This window comes from Megalobrama amblycephala, linkage group LG19 (assembly GCF_018812025.1).
Source record: "Megalobrama amblycephala isolate DHTTF-2021 linkage group LG19, ASM1881202v1, whole genome shotgun sequence".
NCBI lineage: Eukaryota > Metazoa > Chordata > Actinopteri > Cypriniformes > Xenocyprididae > Megalobrama > Megalobrama amblycephala.
In genome coordinates this window covers 11355288-11376901 of record NC_063062.1, presented here as the reverse complement: position 1 = coordinate 11376901, position 21614 = coordinate 11355288, and the positions used below count along the sequence as shown (strand labels likewise).

The window sequence follows — 21614 nt, the reverse complement described above, 5'->3', positions numbered from 1 at the left end:
AGTGGATTTTAAATATTGAAAATTCACAGCGGAGCCACTTCACCGAGAACTCCATACTAAATACAGCGCTGATTGAGGACGGCGCGGGAAGGGCCGCGTTTAGAAATGGAATTTAGATAATAGTAATTATACGGCTCACCCACTGTCCCTGTCCCCAACTGCCACAAACCACCTGAATTCACACAGAAAGCTGATGGAGAACTCCATCAAATATTAATAACAGGCTGTGTGGTTCCAGTCCAAATGTATTTAGGCGCCCTGGCACGCTTCTACGTGTGTGTAGGCATGCAAAAGAGACTATTTTCCGTATGTGCCGTTAACATCCTGCCGCATTTGACCCCCCATCCCCAAAGTACGCGAATGTGTCTGTGTGTGCGTTTGAGTGAGCGAATCCGGTTTTGTATCATGTATACAGCTGAGGTCCTAATGCATTTAGCTGCCCTGGTGTGTGTATAATTGAGAAGCCCAGCAGGAGAGGTTGCAGGTAGCCAGGTTCCCCTCCTCCTTGTCTCTCCGTCTCCCTCTCTTTTCTTTTCTCTCTCTTTCCCCTTGAGAGCAGACTTGGCTTTTGTTTACGCTGCCAGTGAGCAGTTCATGCTGGACAGAGTGGCGCAGCGAAAGCCAAAGCAACACTATACGTTTTACGTCACATACAGCAGTTGAGCGACTGCCTGATCCTGCTGCAGCCCCGGTCACAGAGGTCACAAGAGCAGCTCAGGTGTACGGCCATAAGCTAGCCGTTCAGAACCTTTAACCCGTGACCTTTTGACCCCATGGTCAGCGTTCAAGAGCCAAGAGCACTCGGTGGGCACGCCGGGGGTCAACGTGGCATGACTTCGGCGGGAAGGTGGGATAAATTATACAGCAGGTCAGACTCCACTGAGTAGGGGGACTCAAAAAGCACACGCACAAAGAAAAGAAGAAGCATTAAAGATTGGATTCTGGTGCTGCCAGGGGGCAGTGTTGGCCTGGCAGTGGGTCGAGGCTAATAAGATTACACGGCTAGGCAATTTTAATTGTTTGTTTGGGCCAGTATGAATGAACTTCAAGAGGAATGGAGTTAGAAATGCAATAGTTCTGCAGGCAGAAAGTAACTATAAGATTAGAGTAGCTGTGCACCCAGAGGTGTTCAGCTCTCTAAATCAGTGAAAGCTGCATCCAGCAGCTTTAGCAAGAAAAACTGCGGTCATCAGACTGCACAGACCATTAGCCGGAGTCTGCAGTTTGCCACAGAGAGGACAGAATCTGCAAGAACCAGGGTGTAATTTAAGAACCGACACTAGTCTAAAATATTTTGCTACTTCTTGGAAAAAAGGAGTTACACTCATTTCGTCTTGACAGGTAAATGTCCAAAAGCAAGATCTGCAATAGATTTACAGGCAATTGCTTTAGCAAACATTCACCACCACCAAAAAAAAAAAAAAAAATCAACACATCTGACCCTTCTAAATTTATTATACCTTGATTCCAGTAACTAAAGGGACTATTTAATCACCCTGTTGTTTCAAATATGTATGTTTTTTTTTTGTTGGAAAGAAGTTTAGCAGACTGCGAAGGTGCTTTTTATCATTCATTGAAAATGAATCATGACAAGGAGTTTGCACCATGAAAGTAGTCTGTGAAGATCACAACAAACCATATTTGAATATTCAAAAGCACAAATTAACTTTCAGAGCTGTGACCGAGAGAAATTTTGGTCTATGATAGGGCTGCATGATTAATCATATTTTAATAGCGATAGTAATATCTGCTTCTCTCGATTAATTAAAAATAATCATTGCAATATTGTCTGGCTGGTTATTTGTCCTGAAAACGTTTTGACAATTTGACATTTCCGTAACCTTGCATTGGTAATAAGCCTCCAATATCTTTCCTGCTTGAGGTTGCCAAGAGCATAAATCCCCCAAACTGAGCTTTTCTCTTTTTCTGTCCAGTTTTTTTACCAAAGTCCCTTTCAAGGAAAGTCTGTTCACTCAACGGCCATTTTTGCAATGCCTCCGGGCAGCTATTTCGGGCATCCAAGACCAAGTCCTATCTATCTGAATGGGGGAAACCTGAAATCTCAACAACTGCTTGCCTAACTCACAATTAAATAACATATTTTAAATCAGCAACAAAATCTAAAATGAACTGTCTCATAAATCTTGTTTCTCATGCTCAAATAGCGTTAAAAAGGCTTTTTTTTTTTTTTTAGGTTAGACAAGTCAATGCGCATGTGCAGTCCTAAGCGCGAGTCTCAGGTTTCTATGGGAACCGGAGCTACTAACGGCGATTGGCTCTTTTACCATATTAAGCGATGCGCATTGCAGTTTCTCCCATTCATAAGTAATAGGAGTGAACCGTCTTTCTATACCATTAGCCTTTGGATTTACTTTACTTTTATCTTCCCAACCTGGCAAGCGGCAACCATGCGCACACGCTCTCTATGGTCTGCAAAAAGCACTGATGATCTGACAACATTTAGCGATGTTCATTGTGAAATTCTTCTTGAATGGAAGTGTCATACAGCCAGTTTGTGTTCTTTCATGAGGCCGTGTCTTGCTGCTACTAAATTTGCGATCGAACCTTCTCTGTGGCAAACTGCAATAAATCCAAACAAACACTTTTTTTAAGTCACCATATTCTTTTATTGTACAGCAAAAAGTAAGATGTCCTTATGAGTTTCACAGAAGAAAGAAAGTCACATGTTTGCAACAACATGAGAATGAATATATGAAGAGAGGTTTCGTTTTTGGCTGAACTCTCTCTTTTGGCTTCTGTACAGTCTTCATATATCACAAATACATGGAATGATGTCACTCACCACAATACAAATCATTTCAACCCACCCCCTAATTTCTGAAAACTAAATCTGTACCTTATATTTGACCAGTAATATTCCTGAAATGTGACGTTAGTAGGTGTGTTTTGAAAGTGACACCAAAATTCTACAAATTCAAGTCTGAAACTTTTGTTTTAGTCATACATTTCCTTTGAAAAGTCTTATAGAAGCATCTTATGTAAAGCTTGCATTTATTTAATAAAAAATAAAACCAGTAATATTGTGACATATTATTACAATTTAAAACTAGTTTCCTATTTTAATATATTTTAAAATGTAATTTATTTCTGTGATGCAAAGCTAAATTTTCAGCATCATATACATACATACATACATATACATACATACATACATACATATATATATATATATATATATATATATATATATATATATATATATATATACATATATATACACACACACACACACACACACACATATACATATACACACACACGTGTATACACACACACATACATATATATATATATATATATATATATATATATATATATATATATATATATATATATATATATATATATATATATATATATATATATATATATATATATATACACACATAACACACACATACATATATATTTCTAAAATGACTCAAATTTAACCAATGGATTTACAATCTATTAAAATCACATGCTGGTACTGTGCAAAGAAAGATCTGCTGAGGCGAACAGAAGAAGGACTGTGTACAGTATGTGGTGCTGCAGCAGGACTGAAGGCAGGGTTATACTCAGTGTCAAGCATGAGTATCTGGTGTCTCATTCTACTCCGTGGCCCGGTCTCCTCTTTGTACTGTAACACACACCCCTGGCCCTGCGCCACAGACTGGAGGATTTGCCTACAAGGCAGCAAGCTGAAAGATCAACTGCTTTCCTTTTGGCTCACCCTTATTTCTAACTTTTATTTCTTACATGGAAATGTTTCAACACCTCAGTTGCTAACTCACTAACATAGATAACGGGTGAGAAGCAATGGAAAAAAACTTCACTGCGGCTGCCGCAAAAGGATTTCTACTTCACTCTCCAGCAAATAGATCTAAAAATCATATAAGGAGAGACTCCAGCTGCTAAAAAGGTCACAATTTACCAGCTACATAGTTACATTAATGGTGTTAGAAAACAAATGTCAAACCAAGTGAAGTTATAAAAGCGCTAGCATTTTTTTGTTTGCAGATGCCACTTGGTTTCAATAATTATAAAAAAAAGAAGTGTCCAAATACTAATTAGAGCCACTTGAATTACATAAACTGGATAGATGAAACAACAACGGCATTCAGAGTCAGTCAGAGATTAGATTAACAAGAGAGAGTGATAGGGGAGTGAACCTAAGATCACAGGGCTAGAGGTGGACACAGCAGCCACGACCTAAAGGCACTCAGTGTGAATTTCTTTAGTAAATTTCCATCTCCAAGGCCACCAGATGCCCTCAAACTGATCAAGGTCAACATGTCACCACTTAAAATGACATGAAAGACAAACAGCTGGATTTCAAGAGGTCAGACTTAGTGTAGCCTTTCACAGAAGCTCTGTGCTCATTTGCAACAAACCCCTCAAGTTAAGAAAACTCTTATAGTTATAATTTGTAGGCATATTTTCACTCAGGGTTTTTATAACTTAAGTGGTTTGTTGCAGTGGTCCACATATTGGAGTGTATTCTTGCCCAGAACTACACACTTAGACTGGAAGAAACGATCTGACCAAAATAAAACAATCAACCACAGTTATTTTAGATTTTTTTCATGTGGTTTAGCAGTGGGATATTCTGAAATTGATCTGAAATAGATCATATCACAATAGCAGAATGGTGTGGAAAAAAAATCTGAAACAGATACGGAAAACACACAACATTCTGTGATCAGAAGTTCTGCCCATATAAAAGTATAAATAACTATTAGTATTTTTTTTTTTTTTAAATTTGAAGGTCACCGATCTTTCATCGTCAAAAGCGTTCACTCCATCAACCCCATGCCTTGAAAATACAACTTTGTTTCCATGCAGAAAGATGAAAAAAAAAAAAAAAAACATGCCCTTGAATTGCATAAAGTTTCATGTTAACTTCAAAGCCTGCAGGTGGACAAATCAATTTATGCATAAAAACCATCAAACAAAAATGCATATACAACAGGAATGTATTGTAGTGTGGAATGTTATGGCAGAACGGATTCAGAAAAGTAACGCTCCTGGTGTGCAGTGTTGACACATTGTTGGCTTATCTGCAGGATTGCTACCATAAATAAATATAGCGGTGTTTGACAGCTGATAAGCTAAAATCGCATTCGCACATGGGTCAGTGTGTCTATAGTGCAGTCCAGCCATTTACACCCTGTATCATTTCCCTTTTCTGCATGGTTCAAGCTTTTCTGTAGTCAAGACATCTACCTGCCACAAATAAGGAACAGACTTAACCGAGTGGAGTCAAGATCGCTGACTGCATAGGAAACTAGATCTTGCAATGTAATACTATATTGATCTCTTTTTCTCTCAAACACACAGACACACACACAGCAAGCGCACCGGTAACCAGAGCATGGCGGCTGGCAGAGGCGATGGGGGAAACAGAAAGTAGCCTGTAAATCCTGTTTACTTTGCGGCGAATCTGTAAAGTGGGATAAGAAGCACAAAGAGCAGTCAGTGGTGCATGACACGCAGACATATGGCGGGGAGAGGCGTCCAGCTGTTTCGCTGTCCTGGGGTTACAGTAATGAGCCGGAGGCTTCATTGAGCAGACTGAAGCCTCATCAATCCCTTTTCACCAGTAAGCCTCAACACTTCCATACGCCATTCCCGCTCACCTCATCTCAGACACGCACAAGCACAAACCACCCCCAGACAAGGCTCCGGAGCGTCTGCTTTTAGCATCCTTGACATTATATTCTATGGCTCAACCCTCTGCTCTCCATGGCCTCTCCAGATGGACCGCAGTTCGGCATCAGCTCAAGTCGGTCGAATTCCGTCAGGAGTCTCTTGGGTGACCGAACCATTGGATTCCAAGACTATGGCACTTTTTGTGGATAAAGGATCGAATTAAAAGAAAAATACAAGGTCTTGAGGTGGACAAGACCATTTGGGGATGCTGTGGTGTACTTAAAGGCTCAGGAATGGTAACCACAAGGTTGATGGTTCGATCCCCGCATGAGTCATCACCATTTTGGAACCACATGGCGCCATTCTATGGTGTGAAAGGCACGGAAACATATTCTTACGGCCCCATATGGAAATAAATAATCTAATTTAAACTAGGGTTCCAAGTCTTGGTCCAATGCACTGAATTGGAGTTTTGAATTATATTGGCCACAACCCACACTAAATTTATCCATCTACCAAGCTCTCTGTCTGTAAGGACTACAAAGCTCCAAACTAGGGCTGCACGATTTATCGCACAATACGAAAAATATAATTGAACTTAAATGCGATTATCGCTTAAACGCAATTCTTAATTATGAAATCGCAAAGGCTGCGATTTTTTTTTTTTTTTATGTACAGCTTGTCAATGAAGTATGGCTCCAAACGCTAATCCATCTGAAAGCACTGGTGGACAAATCAATTTATGCATAAAAACCATCAAACAAAGATACATATACAACAGGAATGTGTTGTAGTGTGGATTGTTATGGCAGAACGGATTCAGAAAAGTAACGCTCCTGGTGTGCAGTGTTGACACATTGTTGGCTTATCTGCAGGATTGCTACCATAAATAAATATAGTGGTGTTTGACAAAAAGCAAATCGCATTTGCACATGGGTCAGTGTGTCTATAGTGCAGTCCAGCCGTTTACACCCTGTATCATTTCCCTTTTCTGCATGGTTCAATCTTTTCAGTAGTCAAGACATCTAGTAGTCGTCTTGGCTTTTCAGTGTCTTGGCTTTTCAGTAGTCAAGACATCAGTCGCTTATGTACATTTGAAGAAGCAACACGTGTCAAACATCTTTCCAGACATGAGAAGCATTTATTAACATCTTGTTCAACAAAAGACAACATTTAATATGTTTTTACTCCAAACTCACTTCATAACGACAGTTAAAGGATAAGTCCACTTTTAAATACACTTTTCCTGATAAATTTACTCACCCCCAGTCGAAAAGAAATTAAGGTTTTTGATGAAAACATTCCAGGATTATTCTCCTTATAGTGTATTTCAATGGCTACCAACAGATTGAAGGTCCATATTACAGTTTCAGTGCAGCTTCAAGGGCTTTAACGATACCAGATGAGTAATAAGGGTCTTATCTAGCGAAACGATAGGTCATTTTCGAAAAAAAATACAACCGTTTATGATTGATAAACAAAATATCGCCTTGAACGTACTTTCCACTTCCGCATTCTTCATAACGCTTACGCTGAATGTCCTACACCTTCCCTATTCTACTTACGGAACGAACGCGGCGCCAGTTTCGTTTTTTCCCGTAAGTTGAACAGGGAAGGCGTAGGACATTCAGCGTAAGCGTTATGAAGAATGCGGAAGCGGAAAGTACGTTCAAGGCGATATTTTGGCTGTTTCTCAATTCTAATAACGCAGAGAATGGACTTGCGTTCTCGTGGAGTCCGGTCTTGCCAGGCGACCTTGAAAGAACGATCTCGGAAGGACGCGAGGACAGAGAACGCATCATTTGAGAATTGAGATGTGCTGCGATCTTGTTGCTCAACTGACCGTCCCAGCATATTATAAGTGGCTATAATGCACAATAAATACAACATAACATCACAAACAATTGTCATATCCTGTTAAAAAAAATTCTTTCATATTATTATAGACATTGTTTTGAAATAATTTTATCTTTTTATTTCACGTGTATTTATGAAATGTTATGCTTTGTCAGTTTTAAGATAATTTTTTTTATATGCCAATAAAAATACTGCAGGCTTTCTTCAGGTTATCATTTTATTACAAATTAAGCAAAACAAACGGTTTACTTTCATGAGCCGTCACGTATTTGCAAGCTTGTAGCTGGAATCTCACGAGAACTTTAAAGCTTACAGGCTTCCGTACGTCCACCACCGCAGCGTCTTCTGGGATTTTTAACGGTTCGATTCCCTCAAGTTTGCATTCGATGCATCCTCGATATCAAGAACACATCCGGGTACTTTCATGCGTCCTCCGTTCTTGCGGTCTTGAGTATTACCCTGCGTTCCAATGTCCATACTATCCATCCTAAATAGTATGTGAGATTAAAATAAGTGTGTCCCAAAGCATAGTATGTTGAAAAGAGTATGCCAAAAGTCCCCGGATGGTCTACTATTTCCTGTAGATTTTCAAAGTGTGGATCCGTGCACACTATAAAGGCTAATATTGCCCACAACCCACTGCGCATTGGACGAGGATTCAGCTCAGAACTACAAACACGAGTAAAAAGTGTTAAAAACTACAAACATGGCGGATACGCGCGATCGACGCTGAGAGGTTTGATTGACTAATAATCAGTTTAACCTGATAGAAAATATATATTTAATGTTATCCGTGTTATTTTTCATCTGCAAATACCAACGTGGACTTTTATAAAGATCCGATTGGCCATTAACTTTTAAATGCATCATTATGCATTAATATGAGGAGAGTTCTCAACATGAAAGACCCGCGACTGCAGATCAACGTGCTGCATTTCTCTCCGATACGGTATGAAATGAACTAAATGAAATCTGGAGGATGTAAGATGATTGACAGGCCAGTTTACGGTGACAGGATGCGACAGAGAGAAAAGACGCGATTGTATGACGTGTTAGTATGTCCCAAAGCTTGTCTACTCTTTTGCTACACACTCAAAAGTAAGTACTTTTGGTTCACAGAAAGAGTACATACTTTTAGGGCGTAGTATAAGTAGGCGAATTGGAACGCAGCTTTAGAATAAACTTCGACGGTTGATGATGACGTAAAGCAAGGACGCAAGATCGCTGAAGAACGCATATTGAGAACAGCCCGTTTATAAAGCATAAACGGTTGTATTTTTTTCGAAAATGACCGATCGTTTTGCTAGATAAGACCCCTTATTTCTCATCTGGTATCGTTTAAAGCCCTTGAAGCTGCACTGAAACTGTAATATGGACCTTCAATCTGTTGGTAGCCATTGAAATACACTATAAGGAGAATAATCCTGGAATGTTTTCATCAAAAACCTTAATTTCTTTTCGACTGACGAAAGAAAGACATGAACATCTTGGATGACATGGAGGTGAGTAAATTTATCTGGAAAAGTGTATTTAAAAGTGGACTACTCCTTCAAGCATCCTTCTGTGAGATGATGTGGCTTCTTACACACAAATAGGCAGTCGTGTGTTTATTTAAGCGTTTAACGTTAAATCTGTTTATTCAGCTACATCGAAATGATGCATGTAGCATTATGGAGAAGCATTAAATAATTGCAGCCATCGCCAAATCGTGTGCGATTTAATCGCGATTAATCGTGCAGCCCTACTCCAAACTTTAAGAATTTTTTAACTTTTCTTTAATACAATCAAAAATTCTTTCAATAAACTTGCTTTTCCAGTTCTACAAATTACAGTTGCATGTATTTACTTGAAAATGCAGTTGTACACAGTGTTGAGGGTAACTCAAGTAATTCGAGTTATGTAATCAGATTAGTTTTTCAAGTAACTAGTAAAGTAATGCATTACTTTTTCAATTTACAACAAAATATCCAAGTTGCTTTTTCAAATAAGTAACGCAAGTTACTTTTTCACATTTGACTGACAGCTCTCTTGATCCCCATGTTGAGAGAAATAAAGTGCAGAGGTGTTGTGTGCGCTGTGTAATCACGAATAAGCAAAATAACTTTAGATTAGATTTAGAAATAAGAGTGTTGAACTCCTTTCTCCTATATTTTATTCTTCTTTAATCCAGAATGGCAGCACAGCTGAAAGGTTTGTTTGAGCTGCGCCCTCTACTGTACTGCCGTAAATATGCATTTCCTTCCGCTTTAGGCCTAAAAATTTGCACAAAAATCTTTTTTTTGTTATTAAAAAACAAACAAGCAAGCCCAGCCCAGGTGAGAAACAGTAACGCAGAAGTAATGTAAAGCATTACTTTTTGTAAAAAGTAACTATGTAACAATTAATTATCTTTTTTTTTTTTTTTTAAGGGAGTAATGCAATATTGTAATGAATTACTTTTAAAAGTAACTTTCCCCTACACTGGTTGTACAACCTGTTTGCTACATAAATTCAAATTCAATTCAGATTTCTTCTTCTTCTTCTTCTTAAAGACTAGCTCTGACTGGTGGACGTTTAAAAAAAAAAAAATTAATTAATACTTTTATTCAGCAAGGTTGCATTAAATGTGACCATAAAGACATTTACTGTATAATATTACAAAAAAATTAAATGCCGTTCTTTTCATCAAAGTATCCTGAAAGAAAGAAAAAAAAGTATCACTGTTTTAACAAAAATATTAAGCAGCACAACTGTTTTCAACATTAGCCATGCTTCCATCCACCTATTTTTATGTGAATTTTCTGAGCCAAAATCTGTTGTCAAAGTGGTTTGGTAAAATTACCTTCCAGAACTGTCTTACACAACTGTGTTCCCAAACAGCAGGCATCCGCCTCCGAAAGCAAGATAACATGACCGCGTTTATTGCGTTTCGTCTGCGCTCTGAGGCACAAGTTATTTATTATATACAAAAAGACCTCCAGTGGCCTCTCCTACTGCAGCAACTTCCATTTTTCTCAGTGATATTTGGCACCAGTTTATCAGGAAGTTACGATTTTGTTCTCTTTGACTCAATGGATAGAAATACTGCTTTATTCACTAATGTTTTAATATGATATTCCTTTGGATGGAAACATAGTAATGATAATGTTTTGTGAGGAGCATAACATTTTTGATCAAATAAACGCAGCCAGGATGAGCATAAGAGCCTTCTTTCAAAAACATTACAAAGAAACTTTTGAACTTTAGTGTCTATCTAAAATATATATTCTTGCCTTGAGAATATCAGTACGCACTTTGAGGCGAAATATTGCAATACTATAAAATATTGTTTTTCCCCCAACCACAATCCTGTATGTCATGGATAATAAACTTTGAAAGTGTGGTAATTACAACTGCAAACAGCATGCAAACCTCAGCACAAGCAAAACAACAATCCCAGCATACTTTCCTTGAGAATCCCACAGTTAAGCCTCTCCGACATGCACCTCACAGCTGGTGGATACTAAACTCGACTGAGCTCATCCAAAAATCCCATCCACAATCCCACCCAACCCCCCATTCACAGAGAGATGCATCACAACATTATCTTATTAACCTCGCAAAACTTCTCTCAAACATTCTCAACATGGCCAAGTAATTTACATGCTGGACGTGCCAGTGGTAGCATATGCTTAACGCGCTGGGTGCTTTGCCAAAGAAAATGGAGTGGTCATTATCATTCTTAATAGCATTTTGAGTTAAATCGATGTAGTTTTAATTGCAGCTGCAAAATACAAGCATCCCATGATGACACAATGAGCTAGAGGACAGTGGAGGGGACGTTCCCTGCTAAATCTTGTTTTAGTTGGGGGTGGGATTGTGGCGTGGTGGGGTTGGGGGTTAAAGGCTTTTTCCTAACACTGCTGATCTCCGGCTCATGATGTGCAGAGATGGAGCTGTTTTCCATTAAGCAAAAAGTGGAATGAAGTCAAATCTGAAACACACATTAATTTGTTTATTTGGTGTTCCATGTCGGACTCCCCACAGCAGACTCAGGTCAAATAAAAAAATATCAGGGAGAGCACAGCTTGTAGAAGATGTTGAGTAACTGGGAACATCAAGGAACATCACAACGTAGAGCTGCACGTTTAATCATTAAAAGGTCACAATCTCGATTCAAACACCCAGGCGATCTCTTTCCTAAATGACAATGCTTCGCCTGTGTCTATAAAAACATTTGACAAGTACAATCACAGCGAACATTCAGATGCCACTGAGCCAGAGAGAGCAGAGCATTGTCATGTATGAAACACACAGTATTGCAAATATTCATATTATCACAGAAGTACTGAAATAAAAGTTTATAGTTCGGATATAAACACTGATGTATACGGTAGTGATCAAAATAGAGAAAATCACATTTTTAAAGCAGCATGGCACTTCAAAAAACAATTGTATTGATTACATCATTACACCAGTAGGTGGCGACAAGTGACTGTTAAAAATGTATTTGTCATTGAATCATTCATTCAAGGAATTTGTTCAAAAATGTCCAGTAATCCAGTAATGAAGCAAGGGAAGTCTTTATGAGTGAGTCATTGAATCATTCATTCAACCTGTTCATTTTTTAAATAATTCATTCAGATTAAATAAACTGCAGCAATTAACATTTTGTCAGAACCACTAGAAAATTACACATTACACAGACATTAGTTGTCTGTTCAGAATCGTGGGAGAACCGTGAAGCTCTATCACAATGGATATCCATAACTTTTTCAGTGATTCTAGATTAATGCAAGCTTAATTTTTTAAAATCACACTTTATCAACGCTTTACAGTAAGCTTCTGTTTGTTAACATTACTTAACTACATTATTTAACATGAGCAAAAAATGAAAAATAAAGTATTTATTAATTTCAGTTAATGTTGTTATATCTGTTAATATTATTTAATAGACCTGAGCTATCATGAACTAACAACGAATAGTTGTATTTTTATTAATAAATTAATACAAAAATTAATAAATACTTTAACAAATGCATTGCTCATTGTTAGTTAAAGCATTCATGTTAATCAATGGGGGCCTCACTGCAAAGTTTTACCAAAATCATTTTATAGAATTATAGAACATTTCTATCTGTATATCAGGTACTGATCCTTAAAGATATAAATAATTGCACTTTTTTATATTTGTGTAAAAAGTCTCCAAAAATGACTTGGGTAAAGTTGGTTTTATATTCGCACATTCGGACATCCGTATTCAACAGCCTTGTTAATCACACTACATTGGACATTCACAAGTAAATATGCCATTAAAAGAATACTTGCCTATTTTGATCGACTGTGAAAAATGTTGTAAGTTGACAATTGTTGGTTGTCAATATCATGTCACTGCTTAAAATTCACAAACATTAATTTATTGCACATTTATTGGAAAGTCTGAATTTATCAGAAGTCTGAATGTGCAAATATAAAACCAACTTTACCCAAGTCAAAAAATGTGTCTATAAATGTCCATGGCTTAGACAATAACTATTTCCTTGATCTTAAAAAATATGTAAAAACTTAACATTAAAAAAATCCCTAATATTTTCAGGTTTTCCATGACCATAGAAACCTTATAACATGTGCATATGCAATGCATGCACATTTATCAAAACAGCAACTCAAAAAGCTATGATTCATATGCACCAAATATGGTATGTTTTTATATAATGAATTATAAACAAAAGAAACAGTTCAGCCAAAACTAACATAATGTCATCATTTACTCAAGGCAGAACAACACCTCCATCACTGTTCAATTTTATTTTATGGAAAAAAAAGACTGTCATTCTGCCCCACTTCTCCTTTTATGTTCCATGAAATAAAAAAGTAAAACAGGTCTAGAAAAGGGTGAGAAAATAATGACGAATGTTCAATTTTGGGTAAACAGTTTCTTTAAAAGTTGCAAATTATTCTCTTATTCTCAACACTTTGCCCTGACAGGTGCAATTACTAGGGTAATCTATAGATTTGAATGCACGGTGTTACAAGTTTATATTATATATACATATTATATATATATATATATATATATATATATATATATATATATATATATATATATATATATATATATGCAGGGGGTGTTATACAAGCACCAATATTCAGTATATTACGTTTATGCCATTCATGCAGTGCTGTCACATGTTATTGATCTCAAGCTGACCTCTATAACACAAGGCTACACGCAACTTTGTGTGTGTGCGCGCTTTCCCGGCCTTAGTTTGGCCCGATAGTGCTGCAGCGTGAAACAGTAAGAGAATAATTCATATAGAAAAATATCTGTTTAATGACACACGATGTGTTTGTCTTACCCGGAGAGTAAAGCTTAGCGAGCTGTCGGGCCCCGGCATGTTGCGGTCCCCAGCGAGGCAAGGCGCTGCGCGCAGCCGCCCCATGTTCATTCCCGTTCGGATCCTCCTCTGCCATAGACCGGTGCCTGATCTCCGTCTCCGACAGTAACGCCGCAGCCATGCTCCCTTCTGATAGCCAGTTTTCAGAAAACTTGCATTAATAATGACGTTGTATCGTGCATTTAGTAACTAATACACATGGGTTTGGGTTTAGCGGTGAATGACACACCTTTTCTGGTAAACTGAGGTTCCTACTTTAGAGAAACACACCCGGAACTAAAATACGCACGAACTGCCTGTCTGATACTTCGCTATAATAAACAAACATATTATAATAAGTATTATTTACCTTGTTTCATCTCATGAGATAAATGATTGATAAATATTGCTTCCCACGGGACATCTGAGCCGGGTCTTTAAACTGTCCGATAGCCCGAATAAAGTGAATATTTAGAAAACTTTTCTTGTGCTCACTGTTGTGGTGTTCTTAGGGATAGTCGTAAAATGTGTGTTTGTGTGTGGCGCGAAAAAATTGATAAAATCACTGGCTGCTAATGTCGGAGGATTTGTTTGATTAACAAAACTACATAATATTTCAGATGTTTATTAAAATATGTATTTGCTTATACACACATTGTCCCTTATATGTTATAAAAATACAACGATGTTTGGTAATTTATTGATGGTCCCTAACAGCTCATGCGAGTCTATCACAAGACTTTAGGATGCTGATAAGGGAAACAAGCATCTTGCAGCTAAATTGTTTGAGTACACACGACTACTGTACTACCTGTTGATAAGAAACAGATAAGATAATCATGTTATCTCATGTTTATGTTAATGTGTTTGATTATGTGGTAGTGAAACACTCGGCGATATAATAAAGTAATAAAATAAACTATATTGTAATATTACTGTATATTCATTGATTCAATTGGCTATAATATAATATAACATAATATAAAATTAATATAATGTATGTCACAAAAATATTAATTGTATATAGCACATACACTGCTTACATTATTGATAAGACCTTTTTTTTTTTACATGCTAGCTAATGATCTGTTAAGCATTATATAATTTGGTAATGTTTATTAATTTTCTAAATGAAAGTAATTATAAAGTGTTTTAGAGAAAATCTGTGCAGGTCTGTAAAGCCCTCTGAGGCTGTAAAGACTGACAAGATTGGCTACCTTAACCATATCCTCAAATATTTTAAATAATTCTACCACAAAATACAAATGTACAGTTTCAAACTGTAAACAGTTTCCTTTTGCCCCATTTGGACATCTCCATTTACCATTTAAAATCCACACGCTCTTAATACAGCACAGATTTAATAAAAATACAAGTACATTGAAATACAAGTAGAAACATTAGTAGCCTATTAAGGGCATCTTTCAATACTATTGGATATTTGTGGGTGAAATCAGATGCCAGTTTCCAAGTATTTAGGAGTTACTCAGATGGTGTGCTGAACCCAGTTTCCCAAGCGGACCGTTTCAGAGGCCCCCAGAGGCCTGTAGTGTATCAATGCGTTCCGATGGCTGATTTCTGGGAACAGCACCGACCTTCTGTCCGGCTCAAGTTATGAGACTCAGCGGCCGAACCAGCTGCTTAAACACATGGATGCAATTAAAGCAGAAACTGTGCTGGTAAAAGAAGAAACACTACTTTAAATAGATGTTTCTTCCCTTATTCAGTGAGTCAAAAGCATTAAGTCATCTGATGATCACTGCTGGTTTTTTTTCTTATTTACATTAATCGTAACACATTTGCAATAATCATACATAGTTCTGCATTATGAAACTGGTTTTCCATTTTTTTAATATATTATACAAGATGAGAAATCTTTTACTTTAAAATCTGACGAATACAGGTGATGCAGTGTAGAAATGACAGATCATATCATATATCTCGGAGAGCAGTATTGTTATCAGCAGGTCATAAAACGTCACATTCCGTGCGATGGTAATTTCATAATATACCGTCTGCTCTGGATGACAGTGTGGCTGCTTCTGCTTATTGTCCTCTTAAACATTATATAAAATTGGCAAAGACTCTAGTCTTTGATTCTGATCCCACTGCAGACATTGAGTTGAACGCTATGAAAGCGGCACGAATCAGGGTTCGAGTAAAATGGTGATTAGTGATACAATACGGACTCAATGATCTTCTCTCCTGCTGATGAATCATAGTTATTATATGAATTGTTACCACTCACACATCTAGAAACATAATTAACAGCACGATTATTTATTGACATTGCGCACGGCATCTCTTAATGTAAAAATAAACGACTAAGCCTGTGTTCCTGTGTTCACACCCGTCCAAGAGTTTTCATCAATGTCATTAGAAGTTTTTTTTTTTTTCCATTCACATTATCTGTATGCATTACTGTAGCTCACTGATATTTATTGTTAAATAGAAAGCATGACAAGAAGAATAGAGCTCACACAGCGTCAGGGGAACAGAGCCACTCGAAGGAGTTCAGCTGCTTCAATACGCTTTATCTGCGCTTTGAAAGAACACTCACTTCAGATGCACAGATTCCCTTTATTCATGATTTATTTATTTGTTTATTTTCAACTGTACTAGTTTATTGCAATCTGGTTAATTCACATTTAAAAAGCAGACATCATCCAGTTGCACTGAAATCAATGATATTCATTTTTACAACATCCATAAGGCCCATGTACTGGAAAATCCAATCAAAACCATTATGTTTTTTATTTTTTTCTTTATATGTTTTTTGTCTTTTTACTGTAATTAGAAAAAAGAAAATATATAACAATAATAATAGAAAGGAAAAATATTACGACTGGCAAGCAATCACAGCACAGCACAAGTACCTATTTACTGCAAGAAATAAATGGTACAAATAAATCAACAAATCAAAGGGCTGAGAATATATGCCTTGAAAAGAACAAAATTGGCACGTATGAAGTTTGATACATGAAGCAACAGAGGACAAGATATGTATTTCTAGAGATTAAAATCAGGCAGAGGGTGTCTTTTCCTTCCATTTTTTTCATCTTTTGTCCCCAAAAAAATCAAGAAAAACCAAAAAGAAATGGGGAGAAAATAAAGAACACACAACCAGGAAGAAGGGACGATAAAAAATACTGCACGTAGAATACCTTTTTCTCTCCATCTCCTTTTTTTCTCTCCTTTTCTTTTTTAATAGCATATCCCATTAATATTCATTCCCCACCGTTCGTAATAGCTGCGCCTGGTGGCGGAATCGTTAGAGTTTTACATGTGAGTAGCAAATGACACTTTGATTGGCTGTGATGTTGAAATGTTCCTCCCCCACCGGGCCTGGGTCGGGGTTCTAGGCTGAACCGGGAGTCCTGCGGGGCCCGGTCTCACTGTGCGTGCTGGCTCAGTGTGTGGTTCTGCAGGGGAACAGAAGAGAACACATGAGGAGAGAAATAATAAGCTACGTGCCCACACCTCCACCCGTCTCCTTCGCTCTCTCCCTCTATCCATCTCTCGTTCCATTTACCCACCAGGCCTGTCCGTCCATCTCAAGGCTAGCAGCCCCACTTTGACAGAGGAGTTCAAGCTCTGCAGCCATGAGCGAGCGAACACCTTCCTTTCTTTCCATTTTCTTTCTTCTCCACACCCTCCCATTAAATATTGGGCACATGTGCACTTGCGATCCCATTCATCCACCCACGCGCTTCCGTACCGGCAGAAAAACACGACGTTCATCCTCCGTTTTTAATGCAAAAACCCTGATTTGTTTTTTTTTTCTGGAGTCTTCGATACATACATTTAAATCAGCACAATGCCTTATGATGCCTCAATGGACTCCCGAGAACAGAGCGCACATTTATAATCGCATATCAAATCTCTCCGTATTGAAGTGAAGTAGTATAGCAGCCGAAAACTGTGAAAGATTTTTCACAGAGATGCCATAGAACAACCATTGTGGGTTCCCCAAAGAACCTTTTAGTGAACTGTTCTTAAAAGAAACATTTTAATGGACCCTTTTGACATTTCTAGGGTTCTCACTTTTATAGCTGTAAACAAGAGATGTCAGCAAATTACATTTTTGGGTTCCGATTTGCTCAAACAGCCATGACTTTCAAAAACAAAAAAGAAAGAAAAAAAAGAAATTTGCCGTCACTCCCTCAGCCATTGTATTAGAAACACCCTCGCAGCAGTGTTAACTAGTTATATAGTTAAGATAATATACAGTAAAATACAGTATATACATTAAACGATTACCCCAAGATTTACTCACCCTCAAGCCGTCCTAGGTGTATATGACTTTCTTCTTTCAGATGAACACAATCGGAGTTATATTAACAAATATCCTGACGCATCCGAGCTTTATAATGGCAGTGAGCGATACCAATGAGTATGAAGCTCAAGAAACTGCATCCATACATCATAAAGTTAAGCTTTTAAGTTAAGCTTTTTCCATAAGTTGAATAGGGAAGGTGTAGGACGTAGCGTAAGCTTTTTGAACTGTGATAGGCGTTGCGCTTTCTTTCCAAGTTGAATATGGAAGGCAGTCTGGCGGAGGCTAGATATTTTACTTCATAACTAAATATGGATTTTTTTTTTTTTTTACACAAATGCATCGATTCGCTTCAGAAGGCCTTTATTAACCCCCTGGAGCAGTGTGGAGAACGCGTTTATGATGGATGGATGTAGATGGAGGCACTTTCTTCAGCTCATACTCGTTGGTATCACTCCCTGCCATTGGATGCGTCAGGATATTTATTAATATATCTCCGATTGTGTTCATCCGAAAGAAGAAAGTCATCTAGGATGGCTTGAGGGTGAGTAATTTTCATTTGAAAGTGAACTAATCCTTTAACACAAAGTATAGTGTTATAAATGTAAATTTTTTAAATACAAACTATGAAACATTTACAATATTAATAACTGTGGAAATGCATCATCAAAGTCTATAATCTAAAGAACCTTTTTCCACTATAAAGAACCTTTTATTAATTTCAATGGACGTTGAAGGTCCTTCATTGAACCATAGACGGCATTAAAAAACATTTATTTTTAAGAGTGTACGGTGTACGCACCACAAGGACAGTATAATGGTGGAAAGGGGACACAAGAATGACCTAAAACTATGATCGCGTAAACAGATCAATCAGCCGTTACATGAGGGTTAAAAAGAAGCAGATATGCACAGGCTAAATGGTTATTGTGTTGCCACGGTCTCTCTGCAGCTCTGCTTTTCCGCATGCTTTTCCCTGGACCATAAACCCAATTCCCAGAGAAGAGCCGGCAATCATCCCACTTTCCCTCTCAAAGCTCCTTTCCCAGATTAATCTCTCCAAGAGAGATAGGCTGTTTTTATGCCCCGATATAAAAAAAGGAAAGGGGGAGACAAATCTGAAGGATTAAACATGGTTTTTCGTTGATAAATACTTATTCTTATTCTTCGGCCTCTTATCTTAGTGCACATATTTTGCAAATGATTGCTGGCGAAAGGGGATGGGCAGTTCCATCTGAGGAAGGCCAAACCACTGGGTCTTAAAACCCCAGACCGAATCAATGGCAGCCTGTCAGGGGATGCGCATCTCGCGTCCTCCTTCTCTTTCCATCCCGGCCTGTCTCTCTCTCTCTCTCTCCTTTCCCGCCCCTTCTGCGTGGAACAGAGAGGAGACGCGCACGAGGAGGGCTCTTGAGCGAGGAGACGCATCTCTCTGGGAGCCACTGACCCCATTATGAGAGCAAAGCACTTCTCCTTTTGCATTAGACTGCCTGCACTGCCGCCCCCCTTCCAGCAGAGGCCAGCCTTGTCTATGTCTCGCTCTGAGCGCTGACGGAGAGGAGAACGAGATGGAGGTGCATATCGGACAAAACCCAAACATATTGCAAATCATTTGTCCTCATCACCAAGCACCTGTTTCACATATCGGAATTACAAGAAAACGGAAGGGGAAAAAGCGACAGCACGGTGAAACGCGACTGAAAATCATCCTGGGACTCACATGACAATGAGCAATGAGTCAATACAGCATACCTGCCTGCATTGTCACATGTGCACATGTCAAGAGCAACTAACGACCCAATTTACCCAAACCTGCCTTAGCTGAGTCCCCAAGAATATGCTTCTGCTCAATCAATTATCAGTTATTCCCCACAAAGCCAATCCCCCTCCAATCGCAATCTTCACCTGCTGCAGAGCCAAACGCTACTCAGCCATTGTCATAATATACCTGATACCACAGCTCAACATGAGACCAAATTAACATCTGGGTCGCCTATCTTTTCATTTATGCTGATGATCTTAACAACAAAAACAATAACACTAATAACAGTAGTAATAATCTCATGTCATTTAATCTCAATTCTTTCAATACTCTCACTGTTCAAGCCTTCGTGACTTGTTTTTGATGTCTTAAATTAATAATAAAGTATTTCACTTTGTAAAACCCATAATTTCGGTCCTACTTTCTGATTGGTCAATACAGTGTTCCAGCTTGGCTTAAATCTTACCTCAGTCATGTCCCAATACCATTCTCACTCTCTCACCATTAAATTCCTGCCTAAAATAAAGACCAAAGCCCAAAAATATATATATAAATCTATGAAATAAATATAGTTATATATATATATATGTATTCGTCCCGATTCGGTTCATGCAGTTAGACAACGAATGCAGTCAGTCACAGGTGATCCACACTCCAATCCAGAAGGGGGCGCGTGCATTAATACAACACTGTGTGCTAACCTCCACAACAGGAACAAGACCAGAAGAACAACAGCGCATACACGTCGCAAATGACTTGAGCACTTGAAAACAAAGTCCACTAGGTAGGGCGCACGCGTCGAATGCTTCTTTCTGCGCTCATGGACAAAGGAGAATACTTTGAAAGGCTTGTGCTCTCAAATCTGCACGAAACGGAGCGGAAGGTGGAAAATTAAGTATAGGAAGGTTGGGCTTAAGCTGTGAATGTTTAAATATAGTTTAAGTGGAGTAAATTGTAATACCCCTAATGCACAAGTTTTATTTTTCTTTATTCAATTTTGTACTTTTATAACAAGATGCTTTTCAGTTTTGTAGCTGATTGTGAACAAATACCTTTGCCCTGCAAAACAGTATGACCTATGAAAGAGTGCATTCTGTTTACTGCTTAGTGCTTTATTACACTACAGGAGGCTGTACTGCACCAACTAGGGGACTAAATGCCGCTAGGTGGAACAAACTGTGATTTGCACAACTGTCTGTTAAAAAAAAAAAAAACCTAGTATTGTGAATTTGTTTCTTTGTCCAATAACACTTTAATTTAGGGTCCAATTCTTACTATTAACTAGTTGCTTATTAGCATGCATATTACTAGGATATTGGCTGTTTATTAGTACTTATAAAGCAGATATTAATGCCTTATTCTGCATGACAATATTCTACATCCTATAATCCTACCCAATACCTACTCTTAACAACTACCTTATTAACTATTAATAAGCAGTAATTAGGGTTTATTGAGGCAAAGGTCATAGTTAATAGTTAGTTAATAGTGAGAATTGGACCCTAAACTAAAGTGTGACCATTTTTCCTATTGTATCGAAATTGTACCAAACCGTGACCCCAAAACCAAGGTATGTATATATACACACACACATACATATATTTTATTGTACATGGTCTGCAACAATGCTTTGGTAGGTGATGCGTGTCAAAGTAACATCCACATGGATGGCAGGACCCATGGTTTCCCAGCAGAACATTGCCAAAAGCATCACGCTGCCTCCGCCGGCTTG

The 21614-nt window shown here is 38.0% G+C and overlaps 2 protein-coding genes across 2 annotated transcripts in view; both read right to left on the bottom strand.

The window, feature by feature from the left end:
- Positions 1-14375, bottom strand: part of si:ch211-212o1.2 (uncharacterized protein LOC492735 homolog) — a 40920-nt gene extending 26545 nt beyond the window's left edge. Inside the window, exons 1-2 of the mRNA XM_048168057.1 lie at positions 14215-14375; positions 13827-13994 (exon numbers count right to left, since the gene is read on the bottom strand). Of these exons, the coding sequence (XP_048024014.1) occupies positions 13827-13994; positions 14215-14224 (178 nt within the window). The 5' untranslated portion in view covers positions 14225-14375. The remainder of the gene's footprint in view (positions 1-13826; positions 13995-14214) is intronic.
- A 2035-nt stretch (positions 14376-16410) lies between these two features.
- znf423 (zinc finger protein 423) overlaps positions 16411-21614 on the bottom strand; it is a 143415-nt gene continuing 138211 nt past the window's right edge. The window contains 1 exon segment of the mRNA XM_048169047.1: positions 16411-17266. Coding sequence (XP_048025004.1) covers positions 17237-17266 — 30 coding nt within the window. The 3' untranslated portion in view covers positions 16411-17236.